Raw genomic sequence first — 27,005 nt, forward strand, 5'->3', positions numbered from 1 at the left:
TATTTCTGAGAGAGAGAGAGCGTGAACAGGGGAGGATCAGAGTGAGAGGGAGACACAGAATCCGAAACAGGCTCCAGGCTCTGAGCTGTCAGTATAGAGCCCGACGCGGGGCTCGAACCCATGAACCATGAGATCATGACCTGAGCTGAAGTTGGACGCTTAACCGACTGAACCACCCAGGCGCCCCTTTACAGATTCTTTAAAAATGGCTGCATGCAAGTTATTAAACGGTATATAAATGCATGCCTGATTCTTTGAAGTCTGTTGCTGCTGGTCCTTTCTGAGTGGGTTACCTGGCCAAGGGCAGCACGTGAGCATGTGTACTTCTGTCCAGGCACTCAGTGGAGGGGCCCACACGGCGTTGTCGGCCTTGTGCTGGGACTGGTACTGATGAAAGGTTGGATTCCTTCCGGCAGAGGGCGCTAAAACCGTCTGGACGCTCAGTGGGCAAGTGCAGGTTTCAAATAAATGCTGGCTTGGTGCTTTGTTGCTCACTGCTATCGTGGTCGCGGGTTTGGGGATGCAGCTCTCAGGAGGCAGACCCTGGGCTTTACTCCCTTTGGTGTTCCTACAACCCAAACATGTGCCTGGATTTGGTTAACTGTTGTTGACTTGTTTGTTGAATGTCGTGGCAATGAAGGGGAAAAAGCCCCATCTGTTTGTTATCCCTGAGGAAAGGAAAACAATTGAGAAGATAGGACGTCTTAGCCAGCTGCGAGGTGGTAGAAAGGCCCCGCACTCATTCTTCAGCCCTGCTGCTCCTGATGACCCATCGGTGTCTGCTGCTGCTGCAAAGACACATCTCAAGAAGCCAGCTTTTCTGAGACAAAAATGATTGAATGACGTTTATTTAAGTATAAATTACTAGATAGATATGCACTTGGCCTTAGGAGTGATTGCGCAGGAACATTAAATATTCTTGAATAAGCATGTGTTGTCAAAATAGGGATTTAGGGATTAGCCAGAATACGTCATAATAAAATTTTAAATTATTTTTTTTGAGTTCAGCAGAGGGTGTGTTTAGTGGAGAGTCGCTCTGTCCTCTTGGCTAGTTGGCTATACCTGAACGACATTGTTAAGCTCTGTGCTTTGTCTTTCGGTTGCCGCCTGGGTGCGCTGCCCCCAGGAAGAGCAAAATCCGGAGTACTAGGGAGAGCAGCCATTGTCCCATTACATCACATATGATAATAAAGGCATCTCCACAGTACTAGGGATGCAAGAGCAGTGATTCGCTCTTCAAATTCCTAAGGGAGCAGGTGAGCAATTGAGCTGATCTGTGAAGGACAAGCAGATTTTTAGGAGCAAATAGGGTAGAATGAAGGGGGACGGAAGGGTTTCTAGGAGGAGGGATTAACATCTATGGAGGCACCTATGAGGAAAAACCATGATCATCTCCCGTACAGATACAGTCTAGAAAACCCCTTGCTTTTTATCAGATTTAAGCAGGAAAAGTTAAACATACACAGACTGTGAATTTCAGAACCTCTAGGAAACTCCAGTTGATCTATGTATTGATCTGTTTGGGTAAATTAACATTTCCTGTTCCCACTACAGGGATGGCTCTGAAATCTAGCCAAGCGTCAGACCACTTAGGGGAATGATTTGCAAATGCAAATATCTAGCACATTTGCCCCAGAAACTCTAATTCAGGAAGAATGGGGAAGAGCCTAGGAAGGTGACTCTTTACATTTCCCCTGATGGCATTATGTTCCTTAGCTGGTTTTTTGCAGAGCTCAGTGACTACATTTGAAATGGTCACCAGTGAGGTTTCTGTGGGAGCAGGTGCACTCTCTCTTTCCCTGGTGGAGGGTGCTCCAGGGCCCAGAGAGATGGTAAGTCGGGTCTCTTGCCTGCTGACATTCACAGACAGGTGAAAGCAAGTTAAAATTAGTATCAGAGTGGCCTTGAGTCACAGAACAGCAAAAGTTGACCTGAACCTATTTGGTCGTAAATGCTGACCTAACCCGACAGGAATGTCTTCTCGTTTATCCTGCCTGATAGGACTAGTTGTGTGTTTTGCTGCAGATATTGAGTGATTTATGTAGTACTGTCCTGGGCCATGGTTGGTCTGTATATTACCAGTGTGTCATAGTAAATCATAAATGCAAGGACTTTTGATAAGTGAGTGAGGATAGGTATTACCTCATTAGCCTTAAATGGGCTAATATATACCTACAATGTCTAGATCATTTCTCACTACACAGTAGCATAATAGGTTTTGTTATATAAGGTAATAGATCATAATAGTAACTAGTGAACTGGTGAGGGGTAAGATGACAAGGATATGTGACCTCCTGGGCCACCCCTGGGGTAGACTCCTTCATCAAGCCTCTTCAAATAAATGCTAGGTAACCATCTAGAGAGTGGGATTTTGAATGGATTGGGCACTTGAGATGTTCACTAGGTGTACATCAGGGTGTAGATAAAAAGTAATATATTCCCACTGGGCATGGCACTTGGATATTCAAAGTGCTGAAGGCATGTTACAGATCGGCCCCGGGAGTTAGTCTTTTTTCTTGTCTGTGACGGGCACCACAGGCTGATTTATCTCCCGTCTTCTGTTGCAATTACAGTTTCCCAGGCAAGGCTTGCAGCAGACCCAGCAGCAGCAACAGACGGCCGCCCTGGTGCGGCAGCTCCAGAAGCAGCTTTCTAGTAAGTACCCCTGCGTCACAGAATAGATGGCTTCCAGGAGATTAACAACAAGCAGGCAAAACATGAGTGGTGGCTCCTCAGAACCTGCACTGTCTTCCTTCGGTACCGTTATCATCTTCATTTTAGTCCAGGCTGGTGGTGGTGTGTCTTCTTTGGGTTCAGTCTGGTTTTGATGCTTCCCCTCCCAACACCCTCCCCCCCCCCCNTTTTTGAGTTCAGAGAAGATGTTTTTCTCTCACTTCCATCTGAACCTGGAAATGCTTCTTTGCATTCGGGAGACACATGTGGGGCGGCAGGCACCCTCACCCTTTTTATCAAGCCGGAAGATTCAGAGAACAACTTGGCCCATGCCTTCAAGTGTGCTGATGAAGGAGTTGTGGTGGCCTCCCAAAGTCTGACCTGGAGGAGGGCCAGCACTAGGGCTGTGACAGTTCTTGCCACTCCACCATCCTGTCCCTCCTGATAAGAGGGAGGAGAAACCCCTGCCTGCTTTGCTGGTGTGAATTTTGTTTGTTTAATTGCGCTGCCTCTCTCGGCAGTCCCAACAACCCACTTCACCACACCTCATCCAGATGCCAGCGGTGCGCTCCCATGAATTGGACCACCCGTGTGTTGCCATCACAGGATGGCAAATATTTTTAGAAATGGGAGCCAGCCCCCTGTGATGCAAAGAATATTGGCCTGGAAGTTAAGTCTAAATTCCGGTGACAGCTCTATCTGGACTGGCGATTTCTTTCTGGGTCTTGCATTGTGTCCTTTTCAGGACAGATTAAAGGCCAGCTAGTCCTAAAGGCAGCTAGCTGTGTGACTCTTGGAGGCTGTTGACAGGAGGAGAGTGAACTGAGGGGCAATTTGGTTTTGGGTTTTAATTTTCTGCCTGGTTGCTGTCTGAGCTGATTTCCTAGTGGAGGGAGTGCCCCTCTTAAATACCCGGTTTTTCCCCCCTTTAAAAATATTTGCCTCTTTTAGCCTCATTTAATTTTTTAAATTGTTTAAATCAGTCGTCTTTTCCAGCTACTGTGTAATAGGTGGGGTCTATTAAACAAATGTGTCGTTGAAATTTTATTGTTGTATTCAAGAGTTCCTACTCTCACTTGGCTAAAGAGAGAGTATAGTTTTCAGGCAGAGACAACATGCTTATATTTTAGTTTTTTTTCCCTACTCTTTAGAAATAAGTGCCTGTGATTTTTATGTAGTAGCACCTATTTTGGGGGTGTATCTACTCCTATTTCCTGTTTCCCAGAACTCACAAAATGCAAGTTTTTGTTTTCTCTTTAATCTGTCATTTATGGGTCCCTTTTTTGCGGCCCAGGCATTGTGACTTTACATATATTAATTCACTTAATTCTTAAAAACCACCCCATGAGTTGAGGTATTACTATCCCTATATTAGAGATGAGGGAGATGCACTCATTGGCCTAAGTTATTTAGCTAAAAGTAAGGGGCAGAGCTGGGACTTGAATTCAGATTTGTTTCCTTCCAGCCTACCTCTTACCCACAGTACACTCTGCTCCCTCATGTTAGCAGTTATGCCAGCCTCCTTTGTTGAATAATGGCCACTGTGCTGAGCCATTTTTTAGCTCTACAACTGTACAGCTCCAGATGGCTCCTTTTGTATCCTAACCCATGTGAATGGAGCCTCTGGATTTGAATAGTCCCACCAGAGTTATGGACGCAGTAGCTATTTCTCTCTCTCTCTCTCTCTCTCTCTCTCTCTTTTTCTTTCTTTCTTTCTCTCTCTCTTTCTCTCTTTCCTCCCTCCCTTCCTTCCTTATTCTTTCTCTTCTCTTTCTTTCTTTCTTGTTTATTTATTTGTTTATTTGAGAGGAGGCTGAAGGGTCAGAGAGAGAGGGTGAGGGAGGAAATCTCAAGCAGGCTCCATACCATCAGCACAGAGCCTGATGCATGGCTTAGACTCATGAACCATGAGATCATGACCTGGGCCAAAATCAAAAGTGGGACACTTAATCGACTGAACCACCCAGGCGCCCCAGCAGTAGCTATTTCTATGTCTCTGTAATTTCTTTGTCCCTACTGTTATTTTTTCTGTGTGTGTATGCACACATGTACAGATAAGCATACTTGAATCAACACACACATGCATACACCTTTGCATACTTTTATGTGTTTGTGGCCATTTGCACAAGATTATCCCATTTCACACCACTTTTCTCTCACTTATTATAATGTGAGTATTCAACTTTTGGGAACTTTCAACATTTTATAATACTTAGAGCCCTTCTGTATGTTAGTATTGGGTTGTCTCTTAGTTCAGAGACAGAAACTTTAGATGGGCCAGTTACTGCCCCACGGCTTTGTGCCGGCAGGTGGAGGACTCTGTTGTAGAGCCCGTGCCTCCGTGGAATGAATTCTGTTGTAGTTCCACCTTACCATTCAGGTCTCTGGGCTCGCGTGCACTCCTGGCCAGTCCGTTCCCCTTTTAGAGGCTGGCACTGAGAACAGTGACAAGAGGGTAGCATCTGTCTGTGGTATAATTTTACATCCGCCGTTTTACCTGAATTTATTTTTTTCATTAGGTAACCAGCCACAGCAAGGAGTAACTCCCTATGGGCATCCATCACACTTCTGAATCTGGAAGAGGACAAGACCTAAAGTTTTGTGTTGGCACTGAAAAACAGAAAATCAAATTTAATGCATCAGGCATCTTTAGAAATGTCCCTATGTTCTTTTCTTTCTTTGAAGTTTTCCTGTTTTGTGCTACATTTCATATAGAGGCATTTAAACAGAGAAAAGGAAGAGGTGTGGTTTGGGGGTTTTTTTGTTACATTCAACTTTAAAGTAGGTATAAAAATGTGGATCATGTGGTCCTATCCCAGGAAGAGCGTGGTAGCAGATCTTTTGAAATTGGTGCTTTTTTTTTTTAATATCTTAGAAAGAATGAATTATGGTGGTTTAATATATTTATGTATTCATTAATGATGGTGTTTTGGGGGGGGGGTTGGTGTTTTGGTTTTTTGGGTTTTTTTCCCCAAACTGCTGGACCAAACTACTGATTTGAAAGGCATGTCAGATCTTGACAAGAGAGTAATCCATTTCTTCTGCTTTCACCCTTGATGGTGAAATGGACATCTATCTGCATTGCTCTAATTTGAAATGTTTGTAATTTCACAAGCACTTTATAAACTTCGTTCTTATTTATGTAGGATTTTTCTTTGCTTTTGTTGTGGTCAAAAGGTGCTGAATCAGATTGTTGCTTAGTACTCAAATTTCTTAGATCAAGAACTTAAACCCAGGCTTCTTTGAGAGCCACCCTATGATCCGTTGGAAGCCTGTTAGAAGTAGCTGTACTCGAGTTTGTTTTCAGTGACAAGATCATTGACCAGAGTCTTTGTGAAGGTACAACATGTAAAATTCTAAAGGCCTGAACGAACCACAGTGGAATTGTTCCAATTATTTATTGTCAGATTTGGCAAAAAGGACTCTTGGTTCTCCTGAACCTTACACCAACTTGAGAACAAACGATCTTACAGCTGGCCTGAGATTCCACAGTGCTCAAACTTGATGTGGTTTCCAGAGAATCTGGCCCCCAAGTCCAGATGGCTCTGGTTTTCATAAAGGTGTATTTGCTGTTTATTTTGTATGGTAAGTATTTGCTATTTTGAATTTAATTATTAATGTTGGTGTCAGTCTTGGTTGTGTATTGCATATACTGTATTTATAAATTGGTGCAAAAAGCACAAGTAAATTATACATCAAATTTATTATAAAGAAATAGTAACTATTTTAACTTTGTTCAAGTATGTGGTAATTTGCTCCTATTAGAGTAAAAAATACAGTAAATTATTATCGGTTTGTGTAACTTAAGAGTATTCCATATAATATTTTTTTAGATTTAGATGCATAAAATTTTGAATGTGAAAATTGCAGGGCATTTTAAAACATGTGGGGGATATTTTCCCATGTTTTGTGTTAGTTCATTTTCTTTTGCCATATGGTTTTACATGTAATGTAGTTGAGCATACTGTGAATAGATTTGTCTATAATGAGCAAACCACGTAGAACTACTTTTTTAAAATGTAGCTAGTACAACTTTAGAGCATTTCTTTTGCAGATCATTATATAAATAATTTATATCTTCCTAGGTGAGTTACTCATTGCAAAGTTTGACTCATGCAAACGACCTCAAATACATGTCCGCTTACTTTGCTGTGGCAGCACCCATGTGAACTGCTTTGTACACTGTGAAATAATTCCCTCCAGCCTGCTCATTTCATGTTTACTCTGGGCTGGACAAGACTTTGCCAAAACATTAAAGACCATTCTTTTCACTAAATTAACATATTCTATCTGCTTTCAGAAGACAGATCTTTACATTTCAACTGGTTTTGTATATCAAGTTTTGGGGATTTTGTGGGGTTTTTTGTTTGTTTCCTCTACAGAATCATACTTAGAGTTCATCAAGTTATTTTTCTTCAAAGTAATATATCCATATAATGACTGCCTTGGCAAAACAACCGAAATGTGAATGTTGTGCCTAGTGAGTGAGTCATGTTCCGTCCTGAGTTCCTTTTCAGGAATTACTGGTATTGTAAATGCCAATTTTCAGTTTGAACCATATATTTTTATAGTTCAGTATCGCAAACAGCAGTAATATTGTTTCAAGAATGAGTGTTATAATTGCATAGCATTTGTATGCACTTTATAGTTTGCATAAGTTAGTGAAATTAATTTATTAATAACCATTTTGCACATGAAAGCTGTGGGGTATACCTTTTTTCTTGTTGTGTCCTTTTCTTTGCAGGTGACAAAGCTAAGTCATGGTATAATTCAGATTCTTTGGAAAGTTGAGGAAAAACCTAGGACTGGTTTACCCCTGTGCATTATAAAGAGAGCAACTGGAATATTTAATCTAGTCTTAGCATATTTCCTCCCACTTAATCCTATATCCTAGGAGGTTTCTTTTTTAGTAGATGCATTAATTTGCATTAAAACCACAAGGGAAAGCCCTATCTTTTGCCAGAACCTGGTAATGACGTTTGTCATTTTATTTACTCCTCTTGGCCTAATGTAGAGGAGATCACGGTGGGAATGAGTATCCTTTGACCTCCTGTGGCCACAGGGTACTAATCTCAGAGCTAGTAGCAATCAGGCCTGCTTTTACGTGGGGCCAGCTGAAAGTTGGTGTGATGAAAATACAGTCAAGTAACCAGCAGGCGCTAATATAGCTCTTGGTTTTGTGTGCCGAGAGATCTGAGCAAGACCTATGGCATTTCCTTTTTTTCCACTTAAAACAATAGGCCAATATTTGAGTAGATGCTGAGTAAATTACAGTGGAAAATCCCAGTCTCTAAAATTAAAGATGAATCATAATGTCCTGTCCCAAGTCAATTCACATTGAATTACAAAACAACATAATTTTTATGTAGGTGTGATCTAATTTTAAGTACAATGAAACTTCATTATCATTATATGTATTTATGTATTAGATCAAGATTTTTCCATTTTCCTTTCCCATAAAGGGTTATCACTCACTCCTTAAAGTAATGGTTCCTCCTCAGAATATTTTCCTTATAAAGAGCTCCAAACCAAGGATGCCTGATTTAGATTTTGAACTGATAAAGAACTTTCATTGTATTTTTGAAGGCTTTTTAATGAGTTCATTTCAATGAAGGGTTAATCAACCCCCCTTTTCACATTTTATGGTATGTAGGTGTTAAGTTGCTTTTTACTTGTGGAAAATGGAGGCTGCCTTTATTTTAAATGCAGTTATGAAAACATTTTTGTATTCCCCATCAATGAAAGGTTTCAGTGTACACAATAGAGAACCATATTCACAACAGTTAGTGCTTATTTTCTCCAGGTTTTACTAAAATATTTATAAACCAGCCACAAAATAGCTACACATCAAAATGATGAGTTGACCTTAAGAAGGCAAATAGTTTTTTCCACGGTCTCTGTTCTTAGTGCCATGCTTGTAACATTGATAGAAGATGGGCATCAGGCACCTGGTAGTAAGAGGAAACATCCATTCTTTAATGAAGAATTCAGATACATTAGCCGTTTATTTTATGGTGGACAGTTTTACCTTAATGTTCATTGTTATTTGTTGGCAAAATAAAAGTGCCTTAAGTTAAAAGTTTGTTTGGAGATCAATTAACAAAATCACTATCCGTCATATTGCATTTATTTACAAGTCTTTTTTTTTTTTTGCATGTCCATTATGAATTTAATATTGTAAATGTACTCATTCATTTACATGCCTATGGCTGCCTTTGATTAAACTTCTTCCAAAAAATAAACTCTGCCCAGATGTTGACTTTGTTCAATTTTAACTCATTTCAGATTACCTGAATGTAAGTTGTTGCATAATCACTACCCAGTGAATTCCTTGCTGTGCATTTGTAGATCCCAGAATCTGAGGTTTGGGGATTCTGAATGATGAGTGTACCTCGGGGGTAAAAAGGCTCAATTCCTCGAGTCCTCCCTTTATTTGCCGTTGAGAGCAAGGAGTGGTCAGGCATCTCCCATGTGATTTCTGGCTTGGGGACTCCGAGGGCCACACAGAGGAGCTGAACAGCAGCTCCTGTCCTTGTGAGAATGCTCCTGGGTGGGCGATTTGTAATTCGGGGTGGGTAGGCTACAACCATTACCGGAACAGTAATCAGCGCCTGGCCGACACTATTTTGAGCCTTACAAATATAGTTTCCTCTGTCATAAGCCGTTGCTTCTTTGATGACTAAGGTGCCGTTTTCGTGCAATATGTATTTTCCACTAATTTGAGGCCTATCTATTACATAACCACTTGGTATAGTCCACTTGATATTTGGCTTCGGGCTTCCGTCAGACACACAGTGCAGTGACAGAGATTCTCCACTGATACAGTAAACTGTTCCTGGTGCATAGGTAAGGATAACTGGCTTCTGGCCAATTTCTAATACAATTAATTTTTCAATATAGCCAACTTTATTTCTTGCTGCACACCGATATTTTCCTGCATCATCCCGAGTTGTTTTAGAAATGATAAAAGAGCCATTGCTTGCTATCAGATACTGAGAAATGCGAGGTTCGTTGGGAAATCTTGTACCATTTGGTAAAATCCAGATGATTTCTGGTGGTGGGTTTCCATCCACAGAGCAATTTAATGCTGTCGACTTTCCAAGCTGGGCGACTATTTTTTCATTATATGGGCTTCTGAATGTGGGCCGTCTTAGCATTTCTGATACTTCTAACTGCACCACCAGCACACTCTCTCCTCCTTCGTTCCGCGCCACACAGATGAAATCTGCTGAATCGGAGAACCTCACGTTCCTAATTTCCAAGGTTCCATTTTTATGGACTGTGATTCTGCTTCCATAGTATGGGGCTGTGAGGAAAATATTGTCCGGCATGATCCACGTGATTTGAGGAGACGGTGTTCCTTCGGCTCTGCAGTCAAAGTGTTTTTTGGAATGCCTCACGGCTGTGGCTTTTATGACCGTTTTGTTTGTATACAGACCGTTGATCAGTGGAGGTTTGGAAACAACATCGAGTTTGTACACCTTGGTGTCATCCCCACTGGGATTTCGGGCCACACACTCATACTCTCCGGAATCGAGCAGCTTCACTTGGTTGATGGATAAAGACCCGTTGGCGTGAAGTGTGTACCGATCCTTAGAGAATGAAATCATATCATGGGAAGGCAGCAACCAAAATACTTTTGGTTTGGGTTCACCAACGACCTCACAGTCAAGGACTGCCGTGTCTCCAGCCTTGACTCTCATGTTATTCTTGTGACCCTGCCTGATGCGTGGCACAGCTGTTATTACTGTTAGGTGGACCTTCATTTCATCCTTCCCTAGAGTGTTCTGGGCATAGCAAGTATAATCTCCTTCCTCCGCTATCCCAACTTTGTTGAAGTATAAGGTTCCATTGTCAAAAAGGGTATACCGCCTGGTCCTGCGACCACTGTCATCGGCTTGCATTGCATTGTTAATCATCGTTCCGTCAGGCAAACTCCAAGATATCTCAGGCACTGGTGAGCCAGAAGCCTCACAATCAACTTGGAAATCTTTCCCATGAAATACCTGCTTTTTAAAATGTTGCTTGTGATAAATTTTAGCCGGTTTCAGTCGTAGGCTCACATGCATCAGTATCAGATCATCTCCCATTTTGTTTCTGGCCACGCATAAGTAGTCACCACCATCTCTCTCTGTTATTGAGCCAATAAACAAGGATCCATTTGGATAGACATGGATGCGGCTGCCCATTCTAAGAAGAGAAGAGATGGAGTTGAGTGTGCAGCTATTAGCAAGGGGTAAAGGAGCTGTCCTTATTTACATAGGATTAGCTATATGGACATTTTCTTAAACTGTTACAATGAAATCAAAATCAGTACTAGCTTACTGACTGTCTTCTAAGCCATTTCCTGAAAGATAAAATTATCTCACTGAGCAGATACAATTTAGTGTGAAAAGGAGTATTTCTCAGAGGGACTTAAAATGAATCTCCTTTACAATGGTGATTTTAGAACTACAGTGCTAAGAATGCTGGCAATGTTGGCTGCCTTAGAAACATGACCGTCATATCAAATGATTTTTACATATCAGATGATACTTCCAACTGTTGGTAAAGAACTTTCATGCATACTTAGGAAAGATACCAGATTCTATTTTTTTTTTAAAAGATTAACAAAACAATTAGTTATTTGGTTATGAAATAAGTTCTGCCTCATTATGAAGAGAGAAAATATCATGTCAGTGTAACTCATTTGAAGCCTACTGTTGAATCTGTCCTTTGCGGGCAGCTGAAAAGTGGTCTCTGCATTTTGTCCAACTGTGGCGTGTACACCATTTTTCTCCCTGATTTCATCACACAGCCTGCCATTACCACAGTGAACCACCAGATGGCACATGTTTCCTGATAAAACCAAATCTAGCTTTTCAAAAAGCTTCATGGAAATTGAATTGGTGCTAAAAGGGGGATTGAGATCACCCTTCAGAGAACATGTATACATGCTTTTCTTCTAGTTTTTTTGGCAATGTGCGAAGCAGTCAAGTGAAACGAGAGGAAAACTTGGACAGCCTTTCCAACAGCCCAAGTCACTTCATTCTCCAGCTAAGAAGTATGGACACTGTTGTGGTAAATTACTAAAGGTACTGTTCTTTTTAAATCTTTAAGTAGTTCCCCGCTATACAACTGAAAATACTGATATTTAGAGAGCCTTAGTAACTTGCCTCAGGTCACAGGGCTGGTTCTCAAATTCCTATCTTTTTCATGATGCTACACTACCACCCGATATTCTTATCTAATGCTTTATAAAAGCACTGATTCTTAAACTTGGGTGCATATGAAAACCATTTATGGAATATGAAATGGGTCCCACCTCCCAGAATTTGACTTAATTGGTGTGCAGTGTGACCTAGGCATCAGGATTCTTAGTTTTCCAATGATTCTCATGCAGCCAAGTCTGAGAATAGTGCTCTCAATCTTGGCTCTCAAAAACCGTTATCTCATCACCTGCATTTCCTGGCTTCACTTTTCAGAGGTTCTGATTCACTAGATCTGGCCAGGGATCTGGGAACCCACTGAGTAACAAACGTCCCAGGTGGCGGTAACTCTTAGAAGCTACACAGTTTGAGAACCAGTCTCAAACTTTAGCAGGCACTAAAATCACCTGGAATTCTTTTAAGAACACAGATAGCTTGGTAAAACACAGACTCGGTTTCTGATTCGCCAAGTTCTCAGGCAACGCATAATGCTACTGGGCGGAGGACTGCATCCTTTGAAAACCATGGATTTGGATAGAGTGACCTTGTCCCACCCCCAAGTCTGGATGCCTCTGGAGGTTGTAATGTAGAAGAAGAGACGATAGAGTTTTCATTTTGTAAACTAGTACTTTTAAGAGAGAGAATTTACTTTTGAAAGTAGAAGTGGTCCCTGTTGTAAAAGAAATGGAATTCTTTATGAAGATTAATTTATAGGCAAGTGTCTTTCTAAAGCAATGCTTCTTAGACTTTATTGAGCATGTGATTGATTTGGGTATCTTTTTAAAGTGGAGATTCTGGGGGTGCGTGGGTGGCTCAGTCGGTTAAGCGTCCAACTTTGGCTCAGGTCATGATCTCACAGTTTGTGGATTCAAGCCCCGTATCGGGCTTTGTGCAGACAGCTCAGAGCCTGGAGCCTGCTTCGGATTCTGTGTCTCCCTATCTCTCTGCCCCTCCCCTGCTCACACTCTGTCTCTCTGTCCCTCGAAAATAAACATTAAATTTTTTTTTAAATAAAAAAAATAAATTAAGTGCAGAATCTGATTCAGCAAGTCTGGGGTGAGACCAGGCACTCTGCTCTTGTAACAAGCTCTTAAGTCACTAGGAGTGAGGTTCTGAAGAAGAGAATACCATTCTGTGCTGAAACAAGTCACATATGTTGAAAGGACTGAAGATAGACTGGTAGTGGTCTGAATCAGACCATTTTTGAGAACCCAGAAAAGGCTTTTTGGTTCAGGTGACAGGTAAGCCCTAAGAAAGTGAAAGTTTTTTTGCTTATTTTGGTCATGGTGGAGTAGATGCAGATAAGCACAGCTATGATAAAAGTTTTCTCATTTTTAGAATCTAAAGTTTAAGAAGCTAAGCAGCACAAACAGTAAGGACTTTATTTTTCTTCTTGCAATAAATTGCCCCTTTTGTTTCAGTTGATATATCTAAAGCATCTAAGTAAAGACTATTCTTGCCTTTTTGATATGAGTTGCAAAATAGTAATTGAGGTGTTTAGTTAGCAAGCAAGTTGAATTTCATTAGAAGAAAATTACCAGTATCTCTGATGGGCCCATGGTAACATCTGTGATCTTCATGCACTCCATTGCCTCTTCGAGAATATGAACAATCTATGGTCCGTAAATACTTCCCCCAAAACAACCTACTTAATTTCCTTACTTATTTACATCTCAAGGAGATGGATACCTGGTCAAGAATTTTTTTGAGGTACTACTCCTGTTTCAGAACGCTCTCCTGGCTTCCTTTTCGGTTAATTTTTTAAGATGTTCCTTAGATCTTTTCATGCCTCTGGATAAAAGATTTCCATTTTTCCAAAACTGAGTTAACATCAAGTAAGTGTTTCAGACCCTTTCCTTAACAACCTAAATTTTGAACTTTAGCTGTTACTCACAGCATGAGTGTAATGCCTTCTATACTTCTTGCATTGTGGTTTCTGCATGGGTAGTAGAAACTATTCAAGATTACACAGAACCTTGACTGCATTACAAAATCCTCTTTTTGGAGAGAGAAGTTACAAATACTTTTACATAGTTACCGTTTTAAAGCTGTCACAAGTATGAGAGCAAATAAGGTTGTTAATTGGCTTTTAACTATGTAAACCATACGAACTGAATAGCTGGCCCTTAAACATGTAAGAAGCTTGATTTTTATATATTAACCTCAAAAGGATTAGGTCTCTTCAGTAAGAGTTACTTTTACGTGCACAATCTATTAGCTCTCTATATCTGCTGCTGGCTTCACTGTATCACTGTTTCCATTTCAGAAACTGTACAGAAGATCATCTCCACACAAAGGTATGGTTTACCTGTGCCACTGGTCGACAACAGCTTTGGATGGTAGCCTCCAGATTATTCTGGGTTTGGGCTCCCCAATGGCTGAGCAGTTCAATAGTAATTTGTCCCCAAAATTCACCTCAGTCCACTTTTGGGATGCAAATTCTATCCTGGGGATGGTTTCTCGCTCTTCCACTGTCAGAATTACCACTCTTCTTTCAGAGCCAGTGGAGCTGGTAGCAATGCATTCATAAGTGCCCCTGTCTGAAGAGGCAACTTTTCTTAGGTACAGAGTCCCATTTGAAAATAGTAACAACTTGGAATTTATAAACTGCAGTGGTTTCACTTCAGTGCCATCAGAGAGGACCCAGTGAACACTGGGCTGAGGAGTTCCTTTGGCAGTACAGGGCAATTTCAAACTTTCACCCCAAGTCCCTCTAATGACTTGCCTCTTTTGCTCTAGAATAACTGGTGGGGCCGCAATGACTTGTATTTTGACCAGCAGTGAATCCTGGCCAGCTGAGTTGGTGGCCATGCATTTGTAAAAGCCTCTGTCATAAATGCTGAGATTGTGGATGACCAGCGTTCCATCAGATGTCACTAGGACCTGTCTACTCCCCTTAGATGATCCTGAAACCACTGTTTGGTTTGCGAGAATCCAGGAGATTGTAGGACTTGGTCTACCGTCAGCTCTGCACTTTAATTCCACACTGTTTCCGGAATGAACTGTGATCTCTTTCATACGCCTATCCAGGATCCTGGGGGGATAGGAAACCACGGACAAGGTGATGTGAAGGCGATCCGTGCCAAGCGGATTAGATGCTGTGCACAGGTACTGTCCACGGTCCTGAATGCCCACGCTCCGTATGGACAGGGTGCCATTAGGTAGCACCTGGAATCTGCTATTCTGGTTGCTTTTAGCTATATCAAATCCTGATAAGAAAAAAATTTATAGTCAGAGGTCATCAAAGTTTAAATAGAAAACAAATTCTTCAAGGGCAAGTCTCAAGAGGAAAGCTTTGGGAGGGGCTGTTAGGCTACTGAGAACAAATATACTAAAAATTAAAATTAGGTCACTTACTGTTAAGATTGACAGTTCCTAGTTTTTTTTTTAATTTCCATAATTTTAATTTAAAAGTCATCTAGTGCAACACAATGAAAAAGAGAAGGCTCCCTTTCAAATCATATTTCTTTGTATATGCTTTCAAAACACTTAAAACAATGTTCTTAATTAACATGTTTTAAAACCCTCTAATGAGCAAAACCTTTATGCAGCAAATGTCAAATGAGAGTAATCATTTCTGTATCTTGGAGAGATTTGAAACTGGTGTTCTTTGTATGTGTAACCCTGAAATAGGACACAATCTCTTCCTTGTTTTATGACTAAAGAAGACTAAATGTAAAGAGTACACAGTTTCAAATACCTGATGACACTCTGGTCCAGTGGATGGTGGGTAGGGGATGTCCAACAGCATCACAAGGGAGAAAGGCATCGGAGTTAGCTGGAACAGTAAAACTTGCTGCTTTTCCTCCAACTATTCTGGGCCTTTCAAATATATTCCTAGACAAAGAATCATAGGAAAGGAATTCAGAAGTTGTTAGTTTTTTAACTGGTGTCTTATCAAAGCCATTTTTCTTTGCAGTCTTCTGAATATCCCAGTTTGAAGCAGGAGTGATGTCCTCTGGCCAGCCTGGAGTGGGCATAATATCCACTATGAGCTTTTTGCCTTTTTCAGCAATTTTTGGGTCTGACTTGTGCCAGAAATGGTTTTCTGACCAGGGAAAGGAAGTCAGTTTGGAATTTTGTGGTTTAACTGTTACTAGTGCTGGCTTGGAAGTAGGGTGAAATAGATTGGAGTAGATAAAGTGGGTGGATCCAATTGTGACCTTGGCATTTAGGTGATCTTTGGGAGATGTTACAACCTCTGTTGCTAACTGCAGCGGATTAGCATTGTGCCTAGAGCGTTCACGTGGCTTGACCATTGTATTTGTCATCATCCTAAAAATGGGAGCTGCCATGTTTTCTGTGACCGTACTTTGATCACTCAAGGAATGGGAAGTGGGACTTGGTATTGGAGTGACACTGCTACTCAGGAATTGTGGCATGGTTGAGTGTCTAATGTTTGTGTTTCTAGTTGTGATTTGGTATGGTTTGCTGGACAAAAAGATTTCAGAAACAATTTTGCTCTTCAAAGTCTGCGTACTTTCTTGGGATAGTTCTTCAATTACATCTGTCAGAGTAAACATTCTTGGATGAAGACCAATTGTGCTTGAAATTTCTTTTGTGTTTTCCAATGGAGAATGAATGAAAGCAAAGACACCAGACTTGTTTGAAGTTTCAGCTGCACTTAGATCAGGAGGTATCATAGTAGTGGATGCGGTGAGACCAGAGCTCTGACTGGGAGAGTAGTGTGGGTCCTTCCTGTTGTTCTGAGGCTCCTTTTCTCTTTGTACTTTTTGTGTCCTGGGTCTGGCTATTTGTGTTTTACTGATAATGACTGATGCAGGGTCAATTGGAGAAACTGTCAGCTTGGCTTTCTGCATTGACATAAAATTGGTACTTGATTCTTTGCTTGAGATATTAGGAGGTGTAGAGTAAACTGATGGAAAGGAGGGAAGCTTCTTCATTGTTGGAAGACTTAAAAGAGTGTGTGTTTCAGTGGCATTTTGGTGAGTTGTAGCTGATGTTATAGATGGAATTTGTATCACATTTGCTGACAGTTTTGTGAAATGGAAAGGAAAAATGTTATCTGTGGGTAAAGCAGGAGACGTTTTAGGAAGCACTGTGACTGTGCTTTTTGGTGAACTAAAATGATGCTGATTCTTTAACCTCTCTTCTTGGACATGGTTATTTACAAAGATCTGATGCCAGGGAATTTTCCTTCTTAAAAATCTTGTAATGGCTGTAGTAGTAGACATAGATGGCTTGGTGGTGGGAACTGGGAGTGGTGAAATAATCATTGAATCTCTTTTAATTTCAATGTTATTAGACACACTTGGGTAACCATTATTTGTTATATGAGTTTTTTCCAAAGCTAAGGATTTGGGGGCATGAGTCATAACTGGCCCACTTGGAGTCACCTGGATACTTTTAGCACTGAAATATTTTATTGTGGGTGTTGTTTCCTCAATATCTGCATTTGGTTTGTTTTCAGATGTTGATGATGGATTGTGGGTTAGAGTTGCAGATTCTTCTGCTGTGACTTTGGCAATTTCAGCTTTGGTGAGCATGATGGGGAAAGAACTTGGAAAGGACAGTGCTGCTGCAGTAGTGGTGAGCCTTTCTCTGGGAGAACAGGATGGGGACACCACATCAGGCTCTGTGGCTGAAAATGCAGTGGTGCTTTCTTCAGAAGCACCTCTGAGTGTTGGTCTCACAAAGCCGTATCTATGCTGTCGAAGAACTGGCATTCTATATGGGCTGATAATTCGACCCCTGCGCCAAATTTTCCTCCGTCTTCCAAAGCGCCTGGATGTTAGTGGGATGTTAGTTGTAATATTTCTTGGAATCTGTAACTTAGAATGAGTAGCAGTGTATGTGCCCGAAGGTAGCTTTGAGGTGCTCAGCTTTTGAGTATTTTGTGGATAGAAGTGAGTGCTCCTAGGTTCACTGAATCCTGTTTCAGATGTCTGATGACTATTCGTGCCACTTACTGACTCTAAGAATATATCAGCTTTGCTGTTAGCACTACTCAGCATTTTGATATTGACATCTTTGGTCATAGCCCCCGCTGCTTTGAGGAGTGCACTTTGTAAATGCTCTTTTTTCTTCCCAATGTTGTCATCTTCCTGAAATTGTGTTGCTTCAGGTGGTAGAGGAAACAGAGTGGATAAACTTTTGTTGGTTGTGCTTTGCATTTTGCTTGATACAGTTGGGCTTATATTCTTAGATATGGCTGTAGTTTCAGGTGGTAGTATGTGTGGACCCACAACTGGAGAGACTTCAGCACCAGCAGTTAGATTTGTCACAGGACTATCACGTATTTTTCTGGAATCAGCAGTCACTGTCCTCGCCAGAACACTAGGAGCCTTAGTTACCAGGGCCATAAATTCTTCATCTGGAGGGAGCATGCCTGAAGAGTCTACCTCCTCACCAGGTACTTTCAGGAACTGGGTGACCACTGGAGGTGGCCTTGCCGTCACATTTTCTTGCTTCTCTGGCATAGTAGTCTTTTTAGCTTTCTCCAAAAGCGCTGCCCAGTGTCGTGGGTCAATTCTCCGAGAAGGGGGAGAGAAGGGCTTCCTGTACTCTTTAAAATGTCGATTTGGTGAATCTCCTCGCCGCCGGTGTATGAACTCACGATAGTTGTGTTTTTTACCTGGGTTCAAGACTTCGTTTCCAGTCTCAGCTCCCATTGGGGGAGACGTAGGGAGTTGCACAGCTGGTGGGTCCTTAGGATGAGCAATGGGAATGGGCTCATCAAGTCCAGATTCATCTGTTTCTACATTATGCTCCACTGGCCTTTGCTCTTTTGTTTTGACTGAAACTTGGTTAATCAGAAAGTCAGCCCCTGATGGGTTAGCTGCTACACAACAATAATGACCCTGGTTTTTTTGGGTGACCTGTAATATTCTTAGTGTGCCATTGTTAAGAATTTGCTTGTCTCCTGAGGACTGATAAAGCACAGTGTTTCCGGGAAGAACCCAGCTAACAGAGGCATCTGGAATACCAGAAGAATGGCATGGAAGGTCAAGGGTTTCGCCAATGAAAACTGTATAATGAGCCCCATTTTTATGATAGGTCTCTATGTGGGGCTCTACCACCATAATTCTATATGTGAGAATATCTGCATCATCATAATTGGTGCTTATGCAGTGGTATATGCCTGTATCAAAGCTATCAGCCATCTGGAGTTCTAGTTTTCCACTTTTGTCTATGAGGATTCGCCCATCCTCACTAACATAAGGGGCTCTCACTTTACTCCCATCAGCCAAAAGCCACTCCAGATGTGGCGTGGGGTCCCCTTGGCCTGGGCAGTCGAGGTCAATGGTCCCACCAACCAAAACGGTGCGTTCCAGCTTAGTATTGTTATCTCTTGGAATCATGGTCCATTTGTGTTTCACTGGCCTTATTTCTGCCCTTGGTAAAGTGACTTGAACATCACTGGAGTACTGGATGTGCAATGTACTGAGTGTGGTGGCAGTTCTATTTAGCTGCAAGGAAATGTGGTCTTGCATTAACCAAGGGGGATCTGCTTTGAGAGCAGCCTCTACGTCAGTATAGATGTCTTCAGGTTTAGGAGTCACCTGTTTATATTTGTAGCAGCGTTGTGGTGTTTCAGTGAGCAAGTGGCTCCTTTCTAGAATCAGAGGAGAATCACTGTACAAAGCCAGAACCTGCCATACTGGCTGAATGTGATTGTAACCTAGGTTACACACCAGAAACGTTGAAAATGATGTATTTAGCATGATAGAGTCATTTTCTTCCGTGAATACCACAGATGATGTTTTTGAGGGCTTTTGGATACTGCAGACCATGTTAGCTTCATTTCCAAACTGGTCTGTCATATTCAAAGTGATGGAGCCAATGGGTGCCATGAAATCTTGGGGAGAGATGGACACAGGATTGCTGTCTTCTAGAATACTCAGGTTCTTTAATTTCAGAGATGGGTCGATGGTTGGCTTGGCACACGAGAAAGCTGCAGCTGGGACCATAGCCAAGAGCTTGCCTCTAGAGGTCCTGGGGTTCATGCAAAGTGGACATTGCTGAGGACTGGAGGGACTTCTGTCTTTTTTGCATTTTATTATATCTAGGAAAAATGACAGTTGAGTTATTGCCAGCTGTGGCCTCTTTACGAATTAACATTTGAACGCTATAAAGAAAGAAATAGCTTTTGGTAAAATAGGAAAGAACAATTTGGAAATTTTAGTGTTTAATGGCAAATCTCCTACTTTTTTGTCTTTGGGTTGATTGATTGAGTTCTAAAAAGATATGGTCTATAAACCCTTCCACAATATTATATCCATAGTCATATGGATTTTTTCTGTCTTGTTGATTGTTTTATTTCCCATGCCTAGAGAGTGCCTGATATATATTCGGTAATCAGAAGATACTACCTAAAAGAATAATGTTCTTACCTAGGGAAACAAATAACATGCCTATGTTTCTCACTTTGTACTAACAGAAGTTCAGTTCTATTTCCTCATTCTAATGTTTTGAGAGTCATAGAACTTCACTGTCCTTTAAAAGATAACCTGTTTTATCTAATGTTTTACTAAACAGTTGAAGAAGAGTTAATACCTATTCTTCTCAAACTACTATAAAATACAGAAGAGGAAGGAAAGCTTCCAAACAATTCTATGAGGTGAGCATTACCCTGATACCAAAACCAGACACCACACAACAAGAAAGCTACAGCCAACATCTTTGATTGAATATACATGTAAAAATATTCAACAAAATATTAGCAAACTGCATTTAACAATATATTAAATCAAAACCACAATGAGATACCACCTCACACCTGTCAGAATGGCTAACATTAACAACTCAGGCAACAACAGATGTTGGTGAGGATGTGGAGAAAGAGGACCCCTCTTACACTGTTGGTGGGAGTGCAAACTGGTGCAGCCACTCTGGAAAACAGTACGGAGGTTCCTCAAAGAATTAATTAAAAATAGGACGATCCTATGACCCAACAATTGCACTACTAGGTATTTATCCATAGGATACAGAAATGCTGATTTGAGGGGGTACGTGCACCCCAATGTTTATAGCAGCACTATCAGCAATAGTCAAATTATGGAAAGAGCCCAAATGTCACTGACTGATGAGGTAAAGAAGATGTGGTTTATGTATGTGTGTGTGTGTGAGAGAGAGAGATGGAATATTACTTGGCCATCAAAAACAATGAAATCTTGCCATTTGCAACAACGTGGATGGAACTAGAATGTATTAGGCTGAGCAAGTTAAGTCAGTCAGAGAAAGGCAAATATCATGTGATTTCACTCATATGTGGAATTTAAGAAACAAAACAGATGAACATAGAGGAAGGGAAGGAAAAGTAAAGTAAGATAACACAGAGGGAGACAAAGCATAAGAGACTCTTAAACACAGAAAACAAACTGAGGGTTGCTGGAGGGGATTTGAATGGCGGGATGTGCTAAATGTGTGATGAGCATTAAAAAGGGTACTTGTTGGGATGAGCCCTGGGTGTTATATGTAAATGATGAACCACTAAATTCTACTCCTGAAACTATTATTACACTATAAAGTAACTAACTTGAATTGAAACAAAATTTAATAAAAAGCAACAAAACAAACAAAAAAAAAACCAATACATTAAAAGGACCATTCACCATGATCAAGTGGTATTTATACTGGGGACACAAGGCTGATTCAATATTCATAAATCAACCAATGTGATAAACTACATCAGCAAAACAAAGATTAAAATCATATCTCAATAGTTAAATAGAAAACATTTGACAAAATTCTCTGTTCTTGATAAAAATTATCAACAAAGTGGGTGTAGAGGAAACCTACCTCAACAGAATAAAGGCCAAATATGACAAACCCACAGCTAACATCATCCTCAATGGTGAAAAAGTGCGAGTTTTTCTCTTAAGATCAGGAACGAGACAAGGATGTCTACTCTTCGCTGCTTTTCTTCAACACAGTACTCTGGAAGTCCTACTTGCAGCAGTCAGAGAAGATAAAGTAATAAAAGGCATCCAGAATGATGTGGAAGAACAAAAGCTTTCACTGTCTGCAGATGACATGAAAGTCCATGTAAGATATCTTAAAGAGTACACCAAGAAACTATGAAAACGGATCAATTCAGTGAAGTCACAGAATACAAACATACAGAAATCAATTCAATTTCTATAGACTAATAATGAAGTAGCAGAAAGACAAATTAATCTCACTTATAATTGCTCTGCAAATAATACAATACCTAGGAATAAACTTAACCAAGCAGATGAATGACCTGTACTCTGAAAACTATGAAACACTGATGAAAGAAACTGAAGGCAACATCAAGAAATATAAAGATATTCCATGGTCATAGATTGGAACAATTAATATTAAAACGTATTAACCAAAGCAATCTACAGATTCAATATAATCCCTATCAAAATACCCACATTTTTCACAAAACTAGAACTTCTACTACTATAATATGTAGGGCACCACCAAGACTCCAAGTAGCCAAAGCAATCTTGAGAAAGATGAACAAATGACACTTGCCAACAAGGATGTGGAGAAAAGGAACCCTCATACTGTCGATGGGAATGAAAACTGGTACAGCCACTGTGGAAAGCAGTATGGATTTTCCTCAAAAAATTAAAAATAGAATTGCCATATGACCCAACAATTCCACTACTGGGTATCTACCCAAATAATAAAAAAATACCAATTCAAAAAACTACATACACCCCTATGCTTATGGCTGCATTACAATAGCCAGGATATGAAAGTAACCTGAGTGTCTATCAATAGAAGAATGAATAAAGAAGATGTGGTATGTATATATAATGGAATATTAGCTACCAAAAGAAGGATAAGACTGTGCCATTTGTGACAGCGTGAATGGACTCCAAACCCTCCAGTTTGTACTTCAATATGACAGGTGATGCTACATACATTTGGCTCAGCAACTCAGTAAATTTTACAATCTAAACCTATGCAGAGGAAGTAGCTGGCAAGCCTGAAAACCTTTGAGTGCTCATAAGAGGCTCTTCTCAGTCACCCACTTACCAACCAGCTATGACTCTTTACCTACTGATAGTGGGTTCAAACCTCACTATAGCAAAAAACACAGCTGACTTCTGGTATAATTAAACCAGATCACAGAATGCCTAACTATCACTACCACCTGGACCAGAGTTAGCAGGCCCTGGATAGCAGGTATTTTACTTCAGGTGTAGATCTTACCTGTCACGTCGTTCCCTCAATCGCACTAAGTTTCAGTCACACAGAGAGATTTTTCCATTCCTCAAACGTGTCATGCCTTATTAGGCTCTGACATATTCTGTTCCTTCTACTTCCCATCGCCTGCTGTCTGACATGTCCTCATTCATCCATGTCTAACTACTTACATCCTTTGGGACCCAGCCACAAAAACCACTTTTGGGTGGGCTTCCTGCTTTATGCTGTTGTACCTTCCACTTCTATCCTACTCCTCAATCACCCACTATCAGAATGAGCTTGTCTAGTTGTCTGCCTTCCCAGAAGACTGTAAGCTCCATACTTGTTTATCTGTATGTCCTCAGCCCCAGCCAGTGGATGCTCAGGAAAGATTGGAGGGAAGGATAAAGGCAGGCAGGCCGGCCTAATTCTAAGGTCATATTTCTTCCACATTTTAACTTGTAAATTGAGATGAGTCTTAAAATTGAAGGTGTTTTACAGTAGTAACTGACCTACTGGCAATCTTGATATTGGTACCACTACCACACTGAACAGTGTCTTAGCTACATATATTGTTTCCTCTTTAACTGAGTTACAAGCATAGTTGGTAATACATATATTAAGTTTATCACTTAAAATGTTTGTATTAAGATTACACTATGCTTTTGGGTCACCTGGGAGGCTCAGTTGGCTGAGCATCCAACTCTTGATTTCAGCTCAGGTCATGATACGAGGCTCATGGGACCCAGCCCCGTGTTGGGCTCTGTACTGTTTAAGATTTTCTGTCTCTCTCCCTTCTCCCCTCTCTCCTGCTGGTGCTTGCTCACCCTCTCTCTAAAATTAAAAAAAGAAAGAAAAAAGAGAACCCCAACTTAAAAAATTACACTATGCTTTGGCACTAAAACAAGACATTATTATGTAGGTAGGAAGGCCCGAAAACAGAAGCTGGACATAAATTTGACTTTTGTAAAACAAATGTTTATCAAAGAAATAGCCACAAAGTCCTTATTTTATAAAGAAGCAACACAAAAAGCTTTGTGGAACTTAAGAAGGGAAGATAATCACAAATAGATAAAGCTGTGTTACAATGGATTACTGAGATGTGTGCAAAAGGATGGTCTATCACATGCCAAATAAAGCAACTGAAGACATGAGAAACTGTCAAATCTCTTGGAATAAAGTCAAAGCAGAAGCTGACATGACTAATTCATAACTCGTATAGGATTATCATTAAGGCATCTCAGTCAAAAGGAGAACACTTAATTTAGACAGGACTGAAAGATGTTAGCCCTACTGGGTTTGGCTAATTATATATGTGTGTGTATATATACATATACAATTTGAGGATATATTAAGATCATAAGTGGGTGGTGGACTTGTTTGTATTCACAATTAAAATGGCTAATTAATTGAAGTGTAGTTTAACAAAAAATGAGTACCTCCTATGTTCTAGGCACATTCTAGGGGCTAGGACTAAATAAATCAGATAGAAAGGTAATAGACATTTAATACTAATAAATAAAATGTTTTCCATTCATGAATGGAATCTTGGACAAAGTAGTGAAATGATCACAGTTGGCCCTTGAACAACACAGATTTGAACTGCGAGGATACACTTACACATGAATTTTTTAAATAAATAGAAAAATTTTTGGAGATTGTGACCATTTGAAAAACCTCACAGGTAAAGCACATAGCCTAGAAATGTTGAAAATGGTTTTTTATGTCATGAATGCACAAAATACGCACAAATATTATAAAGAGTTAAAATGTATCAGAAATTATGCACACACTTAAAGACCATATATGGCATCATTCAGTTATGAGAAATGTAAACAAACATAAAGGTAAAGTATTAAATCATAAATGCATAAATTAGCCACTTTCTATTGCTATTGAGGTGAGCTCAAGTGTTGTAAGGATCTTTGTAAGAATGCTGTGACACTAATCATCTTGGGTGCATTTCATCTCTCCAGTAAATTGCATAGTGCAGTAAAAAATGATTCTCATGGTTCTCATCTATTTTTCATCATGTCCAGTGTAATACCATGAACCCTGAATAATAGCAATGGACCCACAGAAGGTGCCACTAGTGGTGTTGGGAGCACTCCCAAGAAGCAGAGAAAAGTGATGACATTACACGAAAAAGTTAAGTGCTTTGCTTTGAGGTTTGCAACTGTGGATCCAGCAAAAGGACCTTTGTGGGGGGGGAAAAAAAAAAGGAAACTCCTGAAGCTGTCACTGTAGCTACACCAGAAGGCATGAGAACCTTGCAGTTTTTGCAAAATGCCTTTTTATCTTGTGTGGAAAATGCAGCTTTTATGTGGGTGTAGGATTGCTATCAGAAAGGCTTATCTGTGGACCATTTATGATTCACAAAAAAGCAGTCATTGTATGAAACTTGAAGGAGAAGGATCTCGATCTCAAGACCTAATGCCAGCAAAGGATGGTTTGATAGTTTTAGAAAGAGATTTGGCTTAAAATAGATCAAGATAGCAGGAGCAACAGTTTCTATCATCCAAGAGGGAGTAGAAGAGTTTCCAGACAACATCACAAAAATCATTGAGGAGACTAGATATCTGTCTGAACAGGTTTTTAATGTAGAGAAAAGTGCCCTATTCTGGGGGGGAAATGCCACGAAGGACATTTATTAGCAAGGAAGAGGATTTAAGGCAGGAAGGGATAGGCTAACTTTACTGTTTTATGCAAATGTGGTTGGGTTCTTGATCTGGACTGCCCTTATCTGTAAAGCTATTAATTCTCGAGTCTTGAAGGGAAATGATAAACATTTTGATTGTACAATAAGAAGGTCTGGATGATGAGAATACTTTTTTGTTCCCATTGATTCTGCGTTTCTGAAGTCATGAAGTACCTTGCCAGTATAGAACTGCTTTGTAAAAGTTATTTTGATGTTGGACAATGCCCCTAGCCACCCACAACCCTATGAGTTCAATACCAAAGGCATCAAAGTGGTTTACTTGCCCTAAATACATTTTTTTAATGTTTTATTTATTTCTAGGAGAGAGAGAGAGAGAGAGACAGCATGAACAGGGGAGGGTCAGAGAGGGAGTCACAGACTGAAACAGGCTCCAGGCTCTGAGCTGACAGCACAGAGCCCAACGTTGGGCTCGAACCCACGAACCTCAAGATCATGACCTAAGCGAAAGTCGGACGCTTAACCGACTAAGCCACCCAGGCACCCCCCTAAATACATCTCTAATTCATCCTCTAATTCAGGGAGTCACAGGCCCTAAGGCTCATTATACACAAATCTCCATGGAAAGGATTATTAATTCAATGGAAGAGAACTCTGAGAGGATATCATAAAAATCTAGAAGGATTACACCAATGAAGATGCCATTGTTACAGGAAAAGCCATGGAAGCCATCATATCTGAAACAGTAAACTCCTGCTGGAGAAAAACGTGTCCAGATGATGTGTATGACTTCAAAGGATTTAGCACAGAGCCAATCAAGGAAATCATTAAAGAGACTGTTGATACAGGAGGAAAAAAAAAAGGGCTGGGAGAGCAGACTGAGGAAGTGTTGATGAAGGGTTTCAAGATATAGATCTTAGACAAATTCAAGAGCTAAAAGATACCACATAGAGGAATTAACAAAATAGGACTTGATTGATAGTGATTAATGTTTCCAAATCAGTGTGCAAAAGTGAGGAAGAAGACACAGAAAAAGCACTGCCAGGAAACAAATTGACATTAGACAATGTTGCAGAAGGGTTCCTGTTAATTCAAGACTGCTTTTGACTTCCTTTATGACATGGACCTTTCTATGATAGGGATACTGAAACTAAAGCAGGGGATGGAAGAAAGGTTGGTACTATATGAAAACATTTTTATAAAAATAAAAATCAAGTCAGAAAATTACAATGTATTACTGTAAAGCTACCCTGATTGTACTTGCCCCTCCTGCCTCCCCGTCTACTTCCTCCACAGCAAGACCAATGCCTTCTCTTCATCCTTTATTCCGTGTGAAGATGATGACCTAATGATGATCCACT

General features: G+C 40.5%; 2 protein-coding genes across 2 annotated transcripts in view; one reads left to right on the forward strand and one right to left on the reverse strand.

Moving 5' to 3' along the window:
• MED12L (mediator complex subunit 12L) overlaps positions 1 to 8,828 on the forward strand; it is a 325,934-nt gene extending 317,106 nt beyond the window's left edge. Inside the window, exons 44-45 of the mRNA XM_077765916.1 lie at positions 2,574 to 2,655; positions 5,193 to 8,828. Coding sequence (XP_077622042.1) covers positions 2,574 to 2,655; positions 5,193 to 5,245 — 135 coding nt within the window. The 3' untranslated portion in view covers positions 5,246 to 8,828. The remainder of the gene's footprint in view (positions 1 to 2,573; positions 2,656 to 5,192) is intronic.
• A 126-nt stretch (positions 8,829 to 8,954) lies between these two features.
• Positions 8,955 to 27,005, reverse strand: part of IGSF10 (immunoglobulin superfamily member 10) — a 57,561-nt gene continuing 39,510 nt past the window's right edge. Inside the window, exons 4-6 of the mRNA XM_077765861.1 lie at positions 15,562 to 19,887; positions 14,170 to 15,070; positions 8,955 to 10,863 (exon numbers count right to left, since the gene is read on the reverse strand). Of these exons, the coding sequence (XP_077621987.1) occupies positions 8,955 to 10,863; positions 14,170 to 15,070; positions 15,562 to 19,887 (7,136 nt within the window). The remainder of the gene's footprint in view (positions 10,864 to 14,169; positions 15,071 to 15,561; positions 19,888 to 27,005) is intronic.

The sequence above is a fragment of the Crocuta crocuta genome, unplaced genomic scaffold (assembly GCF_008692635.1).
Source record: "Crocuta crocuta isolate KB4526 unplaced genomic scaffold, BGI_CrCroc_1.0 scaffold54, whole genome shotgun sequence".
Taxonomy (NCBI): domain Eukaryota; kingdom Metazoa; phylum Chordata; class Mammalia; order Carnivora; family Hyaenidae; genus Crocuta; species Crocuta crocuta.